Source organism: Trachypithecus francoisi, unplaced genomic scaffold, assembly GCF_009764315.1.
Source record: "Trachypithecus francoisi isolate TF-2019V2 unplaced genomic scaffold, Tfra_2.0 Lachesis_group12, whole genome shotgun sequence".
Taxonomy (NCBI): Eukaryota; Metazoa; Chordata; class Mammalia; order Primates; family Cercopithecidae; genus Trachypithecus; species Trachypithecus francoisi.
In genome coordinates, this window is record NW_022681457.1 from 8,402,120 (window position 1) to 8,418,233 (window position 16,114).

The window sequence follows — 16,114 nt, forward strand, 5'->3', positions numbered from 1 at the left end:
CTCCACCGGCTTCCCGTGTTCCCCGGGACAAAAGCTGAACTCCTCACTGTGGCTCCACAGCCTGTGTCCAGGGCCCCTGCCAGTGTCCAGCGTCCTCCTGGGAGCTTGCCCTCATCTCCTGACTCCCTCTGCCCCAGTCACATTTGCTTTTCTCTTTTCCCAAACATCAAAACCCTTCCTGTCTCGAGTCGTTGTCCCTGCTCTTACCCTATGTCCCCTGCCCTTTATCCTCCTTCAGGTCTGGGCTCAGAGCTGTCTCCCATGCCCTCCCACCCCCATCTGAAGTTCCCTCTGCCTATCAGTCTCTGTCACATTACTCAGGTTTTATTATCTCTGCATCAATCACATCAGAAATGGGCTTTTTTTGTTTTTCCAAACAGGTTCTCACTCTGTCCTCGACTGTGAGTGCAGTCTCGTGATCTTGGCTCACTGCAACCTCTGTCTCCTGAGTTGAAGCAATTCTTATGCCCCAACTTCCCAAGCAGCTGAGATTACAGGTGTGTGCCACCACACCCGGCTAATTTTTGTATTTGTATTTCCTTTTATTTTTGAGTCTTACTCTGTTGCCCAGTCTGGAGTGCAGTGGCACAATCTCGGCTCACTGCAACCTCCACTTCCCAGGTTCAAGCGATTCTCCTACCTCAGCCTCTCGAGTAGCTGGGATTACAGATGCCCACCAAGCCCAGTTACTTTTTGTATTTTTACTGCAGATGGGGTTTCACCATGTTGTTCAGGCTGGTATCGAACTCCTGACCTCAAGTAATCCAACCCCCTTTGCCTTCCAGAGTCCTAGTATTACAGGCATGAGCCAACGTGCCCGGTCCACTTTTTGTATTTTTAGTAGAGACAGGGTTTCACCATGTTGGCCATACTGGTCTCAAACTCCTGAGCTCAAGTGATTTTCCCACCTCAGCTTCCTAAGTAGCTGGTACAACAGACAAACAGGCGAGCACCACCAGACCTGGCTAAGTTTTTGTATTTTTGGTCGAGATTGGGTTTCACCGTGTTGCCCAGGCTGGTCTCAAACTCCTGAGCTCAAGCGATGTATTCACCTCGGCCTCCCAGAATGCTGGGATGACAGGCATGAGCCACCGCACCCAACCTCTGCATGGGGTTTGGTCAGGGCTGGGTCTGTGCCCTGAAGGAGAGCTCATTCCAGCCCAGCTCCCCACTCCTGCAGCATGTGTGGAGGCTTTTCCAGGAGAGCTGGAGTTTTCCTGTAGGAGTTTATCATCCTTGCTGCAGTGGGCAGCAGAGGGGACCGTATTTCCTCAGGGTGAGGTCGCCTTTGTATGTGTCCTACAGGGAGGGGGCGTGTTGATTCTGAGCAATAAACAACATATTCTGACATTCAGGATTGACTTCAAAGACTCTTAGTCTGTGAGGAAGAAACCGAGAAGAGGAAGAGGAAAGCAAAGGAGTCAGGGATGGCTCCTCCTCAGGTGAGATGATATTCTCGGTGGATTGTTCTGTCTCTTTCCTTTCAGAAACGCTGGGGCATGAAGTTGGGAATCTTCTCTGAGTCTGAAGCGTCCTGCCTGACAGATTTGCTCACACTCACCTGTGCCTTCCCTCAGTCCCTCTCATCTCGCTTAGATTCCGTCTCTCCTGACCCAGTGACATGAACTTGGGAAGAGGCAGCACTGGGCATGGGCCTGGGAAGGGCTCACACCAGACATGGATGGAGACGGGGTGAGGATCCCGTGGTGTGAGTGCTGTTGGGCAGCAGGGATTGTTCAGGGGCCACATCTGGATGCACTGTCAGCTCTCTGTAGACAAGGATTAGAGCAGCTGCTAATAGAAGTCACGTATTAATGTGCACAAAGTACGTGGAATATTCTAGAATAGGAGAACAATAACGGGAAATCTTCGGCTTAATTTCTTTTTTTAGTTTTATTTTTTCTTGAGACGGAGTTTCGCTCTTGTTTCCCAGGCTGGAGCGCAGTGGCGCGATCTCGGCTCACCGCCACTTCCACCGCCCAGGTTCAAGCGATCCTACTATTTCAGTCTCCCCAGTAGCTGGGATTACGGGCATGCGCCACCACCCCTGGCTAATTTTGTGTTTTTAGTAGAGAGGAGGTTTCTCCATGTTGGTCAGTCTGGTCTCGAACTCCTGACCTCAGGTGATCCTTCCCCCTCAGCCTCCCAAAGTGCTGGGATTACAGGCATGAGTGACTGCACCCAGCCGATTTCTACCTGATTTTATACTACATTTTTAGGTAATTGAATGAGTTACTGTGTTTCTGACTAAAAAACTTACTAATTGGAATAGAAAGTTCTTAGATTGACATGAATGACACATGAATGATTCCGTCAGTTTTTGTTTGTTTAGTTTTTTGTGGTTTTTTTTTTTTTTTGAGACAATTTTGCTTTTGTTGCCTATGCTGTAGGACAATAGCGCAATCGCGGCTCACCACAACCTCCATCTCCCACTTTCAAGCAATTCTCCTGCCTCAGCTTCCCAAGTAGCTGGGATTACAGGCATGCGCCACCACGCCCAGCTACTTTTGTATTTTTAGTAGAGACAGGTTTCTCCATGTTAATTAGACTGGTCTCGAACTCTTGATCTTAGGTGATCCACCCACCTCGGCCTCCTGAAGTGCTGGGATTACCTGCACGCACCACCGCACTCAGCTGATTCCATTATTATTTTAAGAATATGAACTCAACCTCAGTAATAGCAGGAGATTCATGCAACCATTCTTAGCCCATTTAGCTCATGGAGACTGTGGAATTGCTGTGGAGAGCCTTGTGAAACAGGTGTTTTTCATAAAAATGGTTACAATTTTTCTCAAATATGGGAGCAGTACTTCTTTTTTGTCCTATGGGATAAAGGCATATTCTCATTCCACCTATTTTTATTATTATTATTATTATTATTATTATTATTTCTGAAACAGAGTCTTGCTCTCTTGCCCAGGTTGGAGTACAGTGGCATCTCAGCTTACTGCAACCTCCACTTTTCGGGTTTAAATGATTCTCCTGCCTCAGCCTCCCAAGTAGCTAGGATTATAGGTGTGTGCCTGCATGCCGGGCTAATTTTTTTTTGTATTTTTAGTAGAAACGGGGTCTCACCATGTTGATCAGGCTGGCCTCGAACTCCTGACATCAGGTGATCTGCCCACCTCAGCCTCCCAGAGTGCTGGGATTGCAGGTGCACCAATTGTTATTAAATATATATTGTTATATTTAAACATCACATGATGCATGTATTTGTTTTGTGGTAAAACTCCAAGCAAAGCTGCAGCTTAGGCTCTTAGCTATAAAGCATCTCCTTTCCTTGTCACGTCCTCCACCCTCCTTCCAGCCTCACTGGGGAGCCGCTACTGTCAGTTCTGTGCCAGGTGTCAGAGCAAGTCTCGTACACGTGTATTTCTACATTTTTATGAGACTTAAAAAAAAACTGTACTAAATTTAAAAAAGAAAATTTTATATATATATATTTTTTACTTTAGGTTTGAGGCTACATGTGAAGGTTTGTTACGTAGGTAAACTCATGTCATCAGGGTTTGTTGTACAGATTATTTCATTACTTCAGCGTCAAGCCTAGTACCCAATAACTTTTTTTTTAATTTATTTTTTTTTGAGACTGAGTTTTGCTCTTGTTGCTCAGTCTGGAGTATGATGGCATGATCTCAGCTCACTGCAACCTCCATCTCCAGGGTTCAAGTTAGTCTTCTGCCTCAGCTGGGATTACAAAAAACCTGCCACCACGCCTGGCTAATTTTTGTCTTTTTAGTAGAGACAGGGTTTCAACATGTTGGCCAGGCTGATCTTGAACTCTTGACCTAAGGTGATTCACCCTCCTCAGCCTCCCAAAGTGCTGGGATTACAGGCGTGAGCCACCACGCCCGGCCCCCAATAGTTATCTTTTCTGCTCCTCTCCTTCCTCCCACCCTCCACCTTCAAGTAGACCCCAGTGTCTGCTGTTTTCTTCTTTGTGTTCCAGGAAATATTTTACTTTGATATTTGATCCTGCTAGTTGTGAAAATTTACATGTTGTCATGTTAGTAAACATGGATAACTTGCTCTTTGGCATTGGAAATTGGCTGAGTGACAACCTGTGGGTCATTTGCGATTTTTCTGTGTATAAAGAGTGCCATAGTGGCGGCCTCCGTGCACGCCTGCGTTCCTACAGGTATCTGAAGATTCCTCCAGGTCAGGCAGTTGAAGGAGTGATCGCTTCCTCTAGGATGAAGCATTTCCTGTTTTCTTAGATCCCACAAGATTCCCCCCTGCCCCCAACTGCCAAAGTGTCCTTTTCCAGCAAGATGAGATTCCTCTTCAGTTAAACAAAACTTGCTACTTTTTGTATTTTTAAAACTCATATATATACACACACACACACAAACACATGCACATATATATACACACACGTATACACACACATATGTATATATATACACACACACATCCCCACACATATACACACGTATATACATATATACACACACACGTATATACATATATACACACACACATATACACACGTATGACATACACGTACTTATATAAACACACACATATGTGTTTTGAAAATCTGGGACAAAGGATATAGCAGGACGAGCCACAGACAAAACCTTTGAGACACCGAGCTGTAGAAGGAAGGGCTTTATTCAGCTGGGAGCTTCGGCAAGCTACCGTCTTAAAATCTGAGCTCTCCAAGTGCACAATTTCTCTCCCTTTTAAGGGCTCATGACACTAAAGATTTTACATGAAAGAGTCGTGATTGAGCAATCTAGGGGATACATGACGGGTTTCATGCACCAGTGGTCAGAGAGAAACAGAACAGGGCAGGGAGTTTCACAGTGTTCTATACAGTGTCAGGAGTCTTATGAATAACATGAGTTTCTAAGTTATGAGTTGATTTTTAACTACTGGGTTTAGGCCAGGCGGGCCCAGGCCTGGTTTCGAGCCTGGCGCCGGGCTGCCTGTCTTTGGTTTTACTTCCTTGTTTTTTTCTTAAAACAGGTACTGAGTATAAAACAATATACAACAATATGAGAGGGTCTCTCTCTTTCCTCATTGATAGTGCTTTGTATTAACATCTAGTTTTTTGTCAGTCTGAGTAGGTTTTATTATTTTATAAACATATGTATATATAAATGGATTTTTGTACTTTGAATAATTTTGTTTTCATGTATTTTATTTTATTCTGAGACGGGGTCTCGCTTTGTTGCCAAGGCTGGAGTGCCCTGGCACGATCATGGCTCACTGCAACCTCCACCCTCAGGGTCAAGCTGTCCTCCCACCCCAGCCTTCCAAGTAGCTGGCACCAGAGGTACCTGCCACCATGCCCGGCTAATTTTTTTTTCTTTTTTTTTTTTTTTGAGACCGAGTTTCTGTTGCTTAGGTTAGAGTGCAGTGGGGCGATGTGGGATCTGCAACTTCTGCCTTCTGGAATCAAGCGATTCTCCTGCCTCAGCTTCTGGCATAGCTGGGATTACAGGCATGTGTCACCGCACCTGGCTGATCTTTTACTGCGGATGTTGTCATCTCTGAAGACATCACTCATGCTATGTCTCATCTAGATACTGAATGTCACTTGGTGTGTCAATATAAGTTTCAGACATTTCTTTCACAGGAACCCTGCTTTCATTTTTTATTGATTTCTTGTATTTTTCACAAACACAAGAAATTCATACTGAGAGGGTGCCATGACCTCTTCAAAAAGTGTAATCAAACACAACTGGGAGGACATCATGTGGTGAAAAGTCCCTTATTCGGATGTCAGAACATTCACTACAGTGAAATCCATGCTTTCCCCTCTCTCCTCTTCTCATTTTCTGTAAGGATAAGAACTCCTCCCATAACCATTTGGTATAAATGTGTTTTCATTTCAGGGTCTGTTGATATTCAGGGATGTGGCCATAGAATTCTCTCAGGAGGAGTGGAAATGCCTGGACGCTGCTCAGAGGACTCTATACAGAGACGTGATGTTGGAGAATTATAGGAACCTGGTCTCCCTGGGTGAGGATAACTTCCCTGCTGTGGATGTGCCCTTGCGTATCTTTGTATTTTCTCTTGTTTCTTTTGGGAGCCCCATTCTTGCTTGACTAAAATGGACACTGTATTGAGTTTGAAGTGAAAAGCTTTATGATGTAGCATCTAGACTTTCACTGTCCCCTTTGTTTAGATGTTCTGCATTTTTCATGGTACCTCAGTGTGGGTTCCAGAACTAAAGTAGGCATAAAACCTTATGGCAGGCTGGGCGTGGTGACGCACACCTGTCATCCCAGCACCTTGGAAGGCCTAGGTGTGTGGATCACTTCAGGTCCGGAGTTCGAGACCAGCCTGGCCAACATGTAGAAACCCCATTTCTACTAAAAATAGAAAAGTTAGCCTGGCATGGTGGCATGTGCCTGGCATGGTGCATGCCTCTAATCCCAGCTCCTAGAAAGGCTGAGGAAAGAGAATCACTTGAATCCAGGAGGCAAAGGTTCCAGTGAGCTGAAAACACTGCACTGTACTCCAGCCTGGGCGACAGACTGTCTGAAGAAACAAAAACAAAAATAAAACCTTCTGGCAGACTTTAAAGATATCCAGTTCTCTGTTTGCTTCTCCTGTATTTTCGATTCAGTAGTTCTTGGAAGAGAGCTCCATGTCCACATATTACATATTACAATGCTCCCCAAGCATTCAGCAGGAGGCAGTCAGTGGAGCAATTAGTGAAATATTTTCCCAGATCCATCTGTAATGTCTTCTTTCCTACTGAAACGTAGGGCTGGGACTCTAGAAAAGCACCAGCATGTTATGGTTCTTTCTTTTTATAAGCAGAAGCCTCTTTCTCACCTGTTATCTCTGTGTTGGAGCAAGGGAAAGAGCCCTGGACTGTGGAGTGTGAAGTGAAAATAGCAAAAAAAAATTCAGGGCTGGGCACAGTGGCTCAGGCCTATAATCCCAGCAGTTTTTCAGTCCGAGGTGGGTGGATCACCGGATGTTGGAAGTTTGAGAACAGCCTGACCAACATGGAGAAACTCTGTCTCTACTAAGAATACAAACTTAGCTGGGCATGGTGGTGCATGCCTGTAATCCCAGCTACTCAGGAGGCGGAGGCAGGAGAATCGCTTAAATCCAGGAGGCGGAGGTTGTGGTGAACCAAGATCGCACCATTGCACTCCAGCCTGGGCAACAAGAGCAAAACTCTGCCTTAAGATAAATAAATAAATAAATAAATCCAGCTGGGTGGGAATGTATTACAGGTGTAAAGGCAGGTAAGAGCTCAGACGGGCAGAGTGGAAGCTCCACCTTCCAATAGTGTGTGGGGAAACTCTTTGCAAGTGGGAGAATTCTGTGGGAAAATGGAAGGTTCAATCCTGAGATCTCTGAATAGACATCTTTTTCCCCCCGCTTATTTCTCTGTTCTTTTTTTCTTCTCTTTCTTTCTTTTCCTTTTCTGTCTTTTCTTTGTCTCACACTGTCGCCCAGGCTACAGTGCATTGGCGCAATCTTGACTAACCGTAGACTCTGTCTCCCGGGCTCAAAGGATTCTTGTGCCCAGCTTTCCTTACAGCTGGGACTGCAGGCGCTCACCACAATGCCCAGCTAATTTTTGTGTTTTTAGTAGAGACTGGGTTTCACTATGTTGGCCAGGGTGGTCTCAAACTCCTGATCTCGAATGATCCACCTTCTTCGGCTTCCCAAAGCAGTGGGATTACAGACATGAGCCACCATGGCCCAACCATTGTTATTATTTGAGATAGTTTTGTCTTTTAGTTCTTAGTAAACATGTAAGTGGTTGAAGCATGATTCCAGGGTGAATATAACAACCACGTTAGTGTCCATTCCTTTCAGTATGCAGAAGTGAAGTGTGTTGTATAGATATTTGGGCAGAGGTTATTGTTGCAGGTATCTTAAACATCTTAAATTATAGCATAATGATGAAACTTAAAATTTTCTTTTTTTTTTTTTTTTTTTTTTCGTTGAGATGGAGTTTCGCTCTGTCGCCCAGGCTGGAGTGCAGTGGCCGGATCTCAGCTCACTGCAAGCTCCGCCTCCCGGGTTTACGCCATTCTCCTGCCTCAGCCTCCCGAGTAGCTGGGACTACAGGCGCCCGCCACCTCGCCCGGCTAGTTTTCTGTATTTTTTTTAGTAGAGACGGGGTTTCACCGTGTTAGCCAGGGTGGTCTTGATCTCCTGACCTCGTGATCCGCCCGTCTCGGCCTCCCAAAGTGCTGGGATTACAGGCTTGAGCCACCGCGCCCGGCCGAAACTTAAAATTTTCGTAACCTGGCCAGGTGCAGTGGCTCACGCCTGTAATCCCAGCACTTTGGGAGACCAAGGTGAGTGGATCACCTGAGGTCAAGAGTTAAAAACCAGCCTGGCTAACATGTCAAAACTTTGTCTCTACTAAAATTACAAAAATTAGTGAGGCATGGCAGTGCGTGACTGTAATCCCAGCGGAGGCAGGCAGGTCACCTGAAGTCTGGAGTTTGAGACCAACCTGGCGAATGTGGTGAACTCCGTTTCTACTAAAAATAGAAAACTTAGCCAGGCATGGTGCCAGGTGCCTATAATCCCAGCTACTCGGAAGGCTGACACAGGAGAATTGCTTGAACCCGTGAGGTAGAGGTTGCAGTGAGCCGAGATTGCACCATTGCACTCTAGCCTGGGATCTAGGGCAAGACTCCATCTCTAAAACAAACAAACAAAAACAGAAGAATTTGATAACCTGCAAAAACTATTCCCTCTCCACTAGAACTTGTTTTTATTTATGTCAACATTATTTCTGTGTGTGTTCCATTTCAGTTGACATATATGTACAGTGTTTTTTCATGCCTTTTTTTTTTTTTTTTTGAGGCGGAGTCTCACTCTGTCGCCCGGACTGGAGTGCAGTGGCCAGATCTCAGCTCACTGCAAGCTCCGCCTCCCGGGTTTACGCCATTCTCCTGCCTCAGCCTCAGCCACCCGCCACCTCGCCCGGCTAGTTTTTGTATTTTTAGTAGAGACAGGGTTTCACCGTGTTAGCCAGGATGGTCTCGATCTCCTGACCTCGTGATCCGCCCGTCTCGGCCTCCCAAAGTGCTGGGATTACAGGCTTGAGCCACCGCACCCGGCCTTTTCATGCCTTTTTATTTTAAATAATATGAAAAAAGTTTAGTTGTGAAGAAAAGGTACACGTGTGCCAGTTTCTGTATTTGTCCTTTTATTAATTAATTAATATATGTATTTATGAGACAGTTTTACTCTTGCCGCTCAGACTGAAGTACAAGGCTACAACCTCAGCTCACCGCAACCTCTGCTTTTTGGGTTCAAGTGATCCTTCTACCCCAGACTCCCAAGTAGCTGGGATTACAGGCATGGGCCACCATGACCAGGGCTAATTTTGTATTTTTAGTAGAGACAGGGTTTCTCCTTGTTGGTCAGGTTGGTCTCGAACTTCCGACCTCAGGTGATCCGCCTGCCTTGGCCTCCCAAAGTGCTGGGATTACAGGCATGAACCACCATGCCCGGCCTATCTGTTTTTTTAATTTACCTTTACTGGAGAACTTTATGTGTGTTAGAGTTACTCTGTAGCCTTCTTCCATTTCCTCTTTTTTTTTCTTTGAGATGGAGTCTTGCTTTGATGCCCAGGCTAAAGTGCAGTGGTGTGATCTCATCTCACTGCAACCTCCACCTCCCATGTTCAAGCAATTCTCCTGCCTCAGCCTCCCAAGTAGCTGGGAGTACAGGTGGGTGTCAACACGCCAGGCTAATTTTTTGTATTTTTTTTTAGTAAAGACAGGGTTTCACCTTGTTAGCCAGGATGTTCTCGATCTCCTGACCTTGTGATCCTCCTGCCTCAGCCTCCCAAAATGCTGGGATCACTGGCATGAGCCACTGCACCAGCCTGTCTCAAGGTTTTTAACATGTTAGTGCTATTAGATGGCTTCAAGGATTGCAATTTTTACAGTACAGACTCTTAAGTTCCTTTGTTTAATAAGATTTGTAAGCCATCAGTGATGTTGATGATGAGATTCTCCTGTTCCTGCCTCAGTCATTACACTGTCCTGTCAGAAATAGCTTAGAATCGCCGGCCATGGTGGCTCACCCCTCTAATCCCAGCACTTTCAGAGGCCAAGGTGGGTAGATCACTTGAGGTCAGGAGTTTGAGACCAGACTGGCCAACATGGTGAAACCTCGAATGTACTAAATGCCAAAAATGTGCCAGGCGCAGTGACTCACACCTGTAATTCCAGCAATTTGGGAGGCTGAGACAGGCCGATCACTTGAGGTCAAGAGTTTGAGACAAGCCTAGTCAACATGCTGAAACCTCGTCTCTACTAAAAATAAAAAAAATTAGTTGTACATAGTGGCATGCACCTGTAATCCCAGCTACTTAGGAGGCTGAGGCAGGAGAATCACTTGAACCCGTGAGGTGTAGGTTGCAGTGAGCCAAGATCATGCCACTGCACTCCAGCCCGTGTGACAGAGTGACTCTGCGCTGAGGTGGGAGAATCACTTGAGGTAGGAGAATCATGCCACTACATTCCAGCCTGGGTGACAGAGTGTGACTGAATCTGAAAAAAAGGAAATAGCTTAAACTGGGAGGCTTAAGATGCAGAAATCTATTTCTCATGAATTTGGAAAGTGGGAAATCCAAGAGCGAGGTGCCAGCCAAATTGGTTCCTGGTGAGAGCCTTCTTCATGGTTTAGCTCAGCCATCTTCCTGCCATGTCCTGACACAGTGGAAAGAAGAGGCAGTGAGCCCTTTAATATCTCTTTTTATAAATGTGCTGGTCCTATTCATGAGTAGTCAACACCCATGACTGAATTCTCTCAAAGTCCGCATCTGCAGGAACATCCTATTAGAGAATACCAAAACTGCCAAAGCGAATTTGAGAAGTAGTTGTGTAGTTCGAGTCTTATCCTGTCGCCCAAACTGGAGTGCAGTGGCCTGATCTCAGCTCACTGACACCTCCACCTCCTGGGTTCAAAGGATTCCTGCCTCAGCCTCCCAAGTAGTCGGGATTACAGGCACCCTCCGCCGTGCCCAGCTAATTTTTTTTTGTATTTTTAGTAAAGATGGGGTTTCAGCATGTTGGCCAGGCTGGTCTCGAACGCCTGACGTCATGATCCGCCTGCCTCAGCCTCCCAAAGTGCTGGGATTACAGGCATGTGCCACCGCACCTGGCCGTTAGTCAATTCTTATTCGTTATAATGCTGTGTATTTCCTTGACCTCATCAGAGGTCAATCTGTTAAAATCAGAAGGTAGTGATCTTAACATGTAATTCAGTTCTTATATTGTGTGCTGGTGGTAAGTAGAAATTGTGGCTTTTTTCTTAAGTGGGAATTGTTTACAATTCTGCAGAATGTATGAATGTACGTATTATTTTCTTGTTTTATCATTGGTTACAATATTTTATTAATTGAATTTTATGATTTTACATGTGAGTATTCAGTATGTGGCATGCAATATAATTGACACACTTCTCTCATTAATGTCACAAAGTGCCACCGGGCACAGTGGCTTACGCCTGTAATCCCAAATGGCCAACATGGTGAAACCCCATTCTCTACTAAAAATACAAAAATTAGCCAGGCATGCTGGCGCTTGCCTGTAATCCAAGGTACTCAGGAGGCTGAGGCAAGACACTCACTGGAACCCAGGAGGTGAAGGTTGCAGTGAGCCAAGATCGTGCCATTGCACTCCAGCCTGGGTGACAGAGCAAGACTCCGTCTCAAAAATATAAAAGTAATAAAATATTTTTTAAAAAGTCACAAAGTGCCTGTTCTACATGGATATAGGAAATATTTCACCGTTATTCAGAAAAATGTATTAACATTTTCTTTTTTTGAGATGGAGTCTCACTCTTTCGCCCAGGGTGAAGTACAGTGGCACAATCTCAGCTCCCCACAGTCTTCGCCTCTCGGATTCAAGCAATTCCTCAGCCTCCGAGGTATCTGGGATTACAGGTTCACACCACCACGCCCAGCTACTTTTTGTATTGAGGTGATCTGCCCGTGTCGGCCTCCCAAAATAGTGGAATTACAGGTGTGAGCCACCATGCCCTGCCTTTTTTTTTTTTTTTTGAGATGGAGTCTCACTTTGTCATCCAGGCTGGAGTGCAGTGGTGCAATATTGACTCACTGCAGCCTTTGCCTCTTGGCAATTCTTGTGCCTCAGCCTCTCACGTGGCTGGGACTACAGGCACGGGCCGCCATGCCTGGCAAATTTTTGTAATCTTTTCTTACCTTCTCAGTGCTATGATTGTTTGACAATACAGAATTTCCATTGATTTTGATTATCATTACAAGAGCTTGTTGTGGATTATTTACCAATATAGTATGTTGTCTGGTCCTTTAACGCTTATTTGTATACTCTGAATACACTGTAAATATAAAGAATATATATTTTTTCCTTCTTTGATGTGACAGTCATTTTTTTTTTTTTTTTTTGCAAATTATGATACACTTTAGGGTCACAGTGGAAAAACACTCCTTACTTCAGGCTTACACATGTTTGTACCCTGTCAGTGTTTTGTCATGATATTGGGAATAGGCTTCCGTAGAAATGATTTGAAATACATGTAATTGCCCTTTATTTATTAAAGAATCTTAGTTCTTTTGTGTTCCTAAACTTTGAAGATCATGTTTGGGAATTTCAAAATAAGTATTGTTATTTGTGTCCTATTTACACATTTCAGTATTATTTACCATCTGCACTTAATTGGAAACCTATTGGTGTTTATATTTTGTAGCTATCTCTTCCAAATGCATGACAAGGAAGTTCTCATCAACAGGGCAAGGCAATACGGAAGTGATCCACACTGGGACATTGCAAAGACAAGCAAGTCATCACATTGGAGATTTTTCCCTCCAGGAAATTGAGAAAGATTTTCAGGACTTTGAGTTTCAGTGGCAAGAAGATGAAAGAAATGGCCATGAAGCACTCATGACAGAAATCAGAAAGTTGACTGGTAGTACAGACCGACATGATCAAAGGCATGCTGGAAACAAGCCTATTAAAGATGAGGTTGGATCAAGCTTTCATTTGCATCTGCCTGAACTGCAGGTATTTCAGAGCAAAGGGGAAATTGATAATCAAGTTGAGAAGTCTATCAATGATGCTTCCTCAGTTTCAACATCCCAAAGAATTTCTTGTATTCCTAAAACTCATATTTCTAGTAAGTATGGGAATAATTTCCTCCATTCTTCATTACTCACACAAAAACAGGAAGTACACATGAGAGAAAAATCTTTCCAATGTAATGAGAGTGACAAAGCCTTTAATTGTAGCTCACTGTTAAAAAAACGTCAGATAATCCATTTAGGAGAGAAACAATATAAATGTGATGTATGTGGCAAGGTCTTTAATCAGAAGCGATACCTTGCATGCCATAGTAGATGTCACACTGGTGAGAAACCTTACAAGTGTAATGAGTGTGGCAAGACCTTCAGTTACACGTCGTCCCTTGTAATTCACAAGGCAATTCATTCTGGAGAGAAACCTTTCAAGTGTAATGAATGTGGCAAGGTTTTTAATCAGAAAGCACACCTTGCACGTCATCATAGACTTCATACTGGAGAGAAACCTTACAAATGTGAAGAATGTGACAAAGTTTTTAGTCGCAAATCACACCTTGAAAGACATAGCAGAATTCATACTGGAGAGAAACCATACAAATGTAAGATTTGTGACAAGGCTTTTGGACGTGATTCACACCTGGCACAACATATTATAATTCACACTGGAGAGAAACCTTACAAGTGTAATGAGTGTGGCAAGACCTTCGTTCAAAATTCATCTCTTGTAATGCATAAGGTCATTCATACTGGAGAGAAACGTTACAAGTGTAATGAATGTGGCAAAAGTTTTAATCACAAATCAAGTCTTGCATATCATCATAGACTTCATACTGGAGAGAAACCTTACAAGTGTAATGATTGTGGCAAGGTTTTTAATCGAAAATCAAACCTTGCACGTCATCATAGACTTCATACTGGAGAAAAACCTTACAAATGTGAAGAATGTGACAAAGTTTTTAATTTCAAGTCACTCCTTGAAATACATAGGACAGTTCATACTGGAGAGAAACCATACAAATGTAAGGTTTGTGACAAGGCATTCAGGTATGATTCACACCTGGCACAACATACTGGAATTCACATTGGAGAGAAACCGTACAAGTGTAATAAGTGTGGCAAAGCCTTCTGTGGCCAATCAACACTTATTCACCATCAAGCGATCCATGTTGTAGGGAAACTTTACTAATGTAATGATTGTCGCAAAGTCTTCAGTAACGCTACAACCATTGCAAATCATTGGAGAACCATAATGAAGTGAGATCTTACAAGTGTTATAAATGTGGCAAGTTTTTCAGGCATCATTCTTACCTTGCAGTTTATCAGCGAACTCATACTGGAGAGAAACCTTACAAAGGTGATGATTGTGGCAAGATCTTCAGTCAAGTTTCATCTTATGCAAAACATAGGAGAATTCATACAGGAAAGAAACCTCACAAGTGTGATGATTGTGTCAAAGCCTTTATTTCACGTTCATGCCCCATTACACATCAGAGAATCCGTACTGGACAGAGATCTTACAGGTGTCATATGTGTGGCAAGGTCTTTAGTCTGAGGTCACTCCTTGCAGGACATCAGGAAATTCATTTTTGAGGTAATAGTTCCAAATGCAGTGAGTATAGCAAACCATCAACCATTAATTGACATTAGATTCAAATCAGCATTGACCTGAGTTTGAGTTGACTTAACATTGAGTTCAAGCATTAATTGAGATTAAAGTGTTTATGTTCAGAGGATTAGGCCAGGTGCGGTGGCTCACACCTGTAATCCCAGCACTTTGGGAGGCCAAGTTGAGTAGATCACTTGAGGTCAGGAGTTTGAGAGCAGCCTGGCCAACAGATGTGAGCCATTTTCCCAGCCTGTTTTTTTGTTTCTTCAACAAAAACTGATAGGGATTTTTATGGGTATCGTTGAATCTAAATCACATTGGGTTACATAAACATTTAACAATATTAATTTTTCCAAAACATCAATATGGGTTGTATGTTTATATATGTTTTTAATCATTTCGATCAATGTTTGTAAATGTCAGTGCATGAATTTCTCACGTCTTTCTGTTTATTCCTAGGTATTTCTTACTTTAAGTTCTCTAGCAAATGAAGTGTTTTTAAATTTTCATTTAAAATTGTTTATTGTTAATGTATGAAAATTCAACTAATTTTTCGTGTTGATATTGTATTGTGCAAATCTACTGATGTGTTTATTAGTCTCAGTAGTACTTTGACTCTGATTTTCTACACAGAAGATGTCATCTACAAACAAATATAATTTTACTTTTTTCTGATTTCGAGGCATTTCATTTCTTTTGCTATTTCATTGCTCTGGCTAGGACAGCCTGTATTTATTGAATAGAAAAAGTGAGAGCATTCTTGAATCATTTGAGATCCTACAGGAAAGCATTCCGTTTTCCCTGCTTGGTTATGGTTATTTCCACGTTGGTCACTTCATCAATGGTCTTTCTATTGGTGAGGTAAATTTCCTTCTCTATTTTGTTTAAGATTTCTTTGTTTTTCTTTTTTTTTGAGAAGGAGTCTTGCTTTGTTGCCCAGGCTGGAGTGCAGTGGCGGGATCTCGGCTCACTGCAAGCTCCGCTTCCCGGGTTCACGCCATTCTCCTGCCTCAGCCTCCGAGTACCTGGAACTACAGGCGCGCACCACCACGCCCGGCTAATTTTTTGTATTTTTAGTAGAGACGGGGTTTCACCATGTTAGCCAGGATGGTCTTGATCTCCTGACCTCGTGATCCGCCCACCTTGGCTTCCCAAAGTGCTGGGATTACAGGCATGAGCCGCTGCACCCAGCTGTTTTAAGATTTCTATGATGATCAGACGTTGAATTTTGTGAAATGATTTTTCTCCATCTATTGAGATGATGTGGTTTTCATCTGTCATTCTGTTCAAGTGGTATATCACATTGATTTGCTTGAATATGTTGAACCATCCTTGGATGTCAGAAGTAAATGGCACTTACATATCTACAATCCTTTTATATATCCTCTTGAATACAGTTTTCTAGTACAAGAGGTCTTCAAGAAGCTCATGGAAAAATACATATTATGAGAAAATTGTGCATGAATTTCACAGTTTTTGCACCAAAATAAACTGGTGCA

At 43.5% G+C, this 16,114-nt stretch overlaps 1 protein-coding gene across 5 annotated transcripts in view; it reads left to right on the forward strand.

Annotated features, from left to right (window-relative positions):
• The window catches only part of LOC117093626 (zinc finger protein 888-like), a 385,964-nt gene extending 370,674 nt beyond the window's left edge, over nucleotides 1-15,290 (forward strand). Inside the window, exons 1-4 of one of the 5 annotated variants that reach the window (XM_033229016.1) lie at nucleotides 414-497; nucleotides 1,356-1,442; nucleotides 5,844-5,970; nucleotides 12,682-15,285. In XM_033229016.1, the coding sequence (XP_033084907.1) occupies nucleotides 1,428-1,442; nucleotides 5,844-5,970; nucleotides 12,682-14,195 (1,656 nt within the window). In that variant the 5' untranslated portion in view covers nucleotides 414-497; nucleotides 1,356-1,427 and the 3' untranslated portion in view covers nucleotides 14,196-15,285. Of the gene's footprint in view, nucleotides 1-413; nucleotides 498-1,355; nucleotides 1,443-5,419; nucleotides 5,549-5,843; nucleotides 5,971-9,621; nucleotides 9,672-12,681 lie in introns of those variants that run through there. The other 4 variants (XM_033229015.1, XM_033229013.1, XM_033229014.1 and 1 more) reach the window with 4 other exon arrangements.
• Nucleotides 15,291-16,114: the final 824 nt, after the last annotated feature.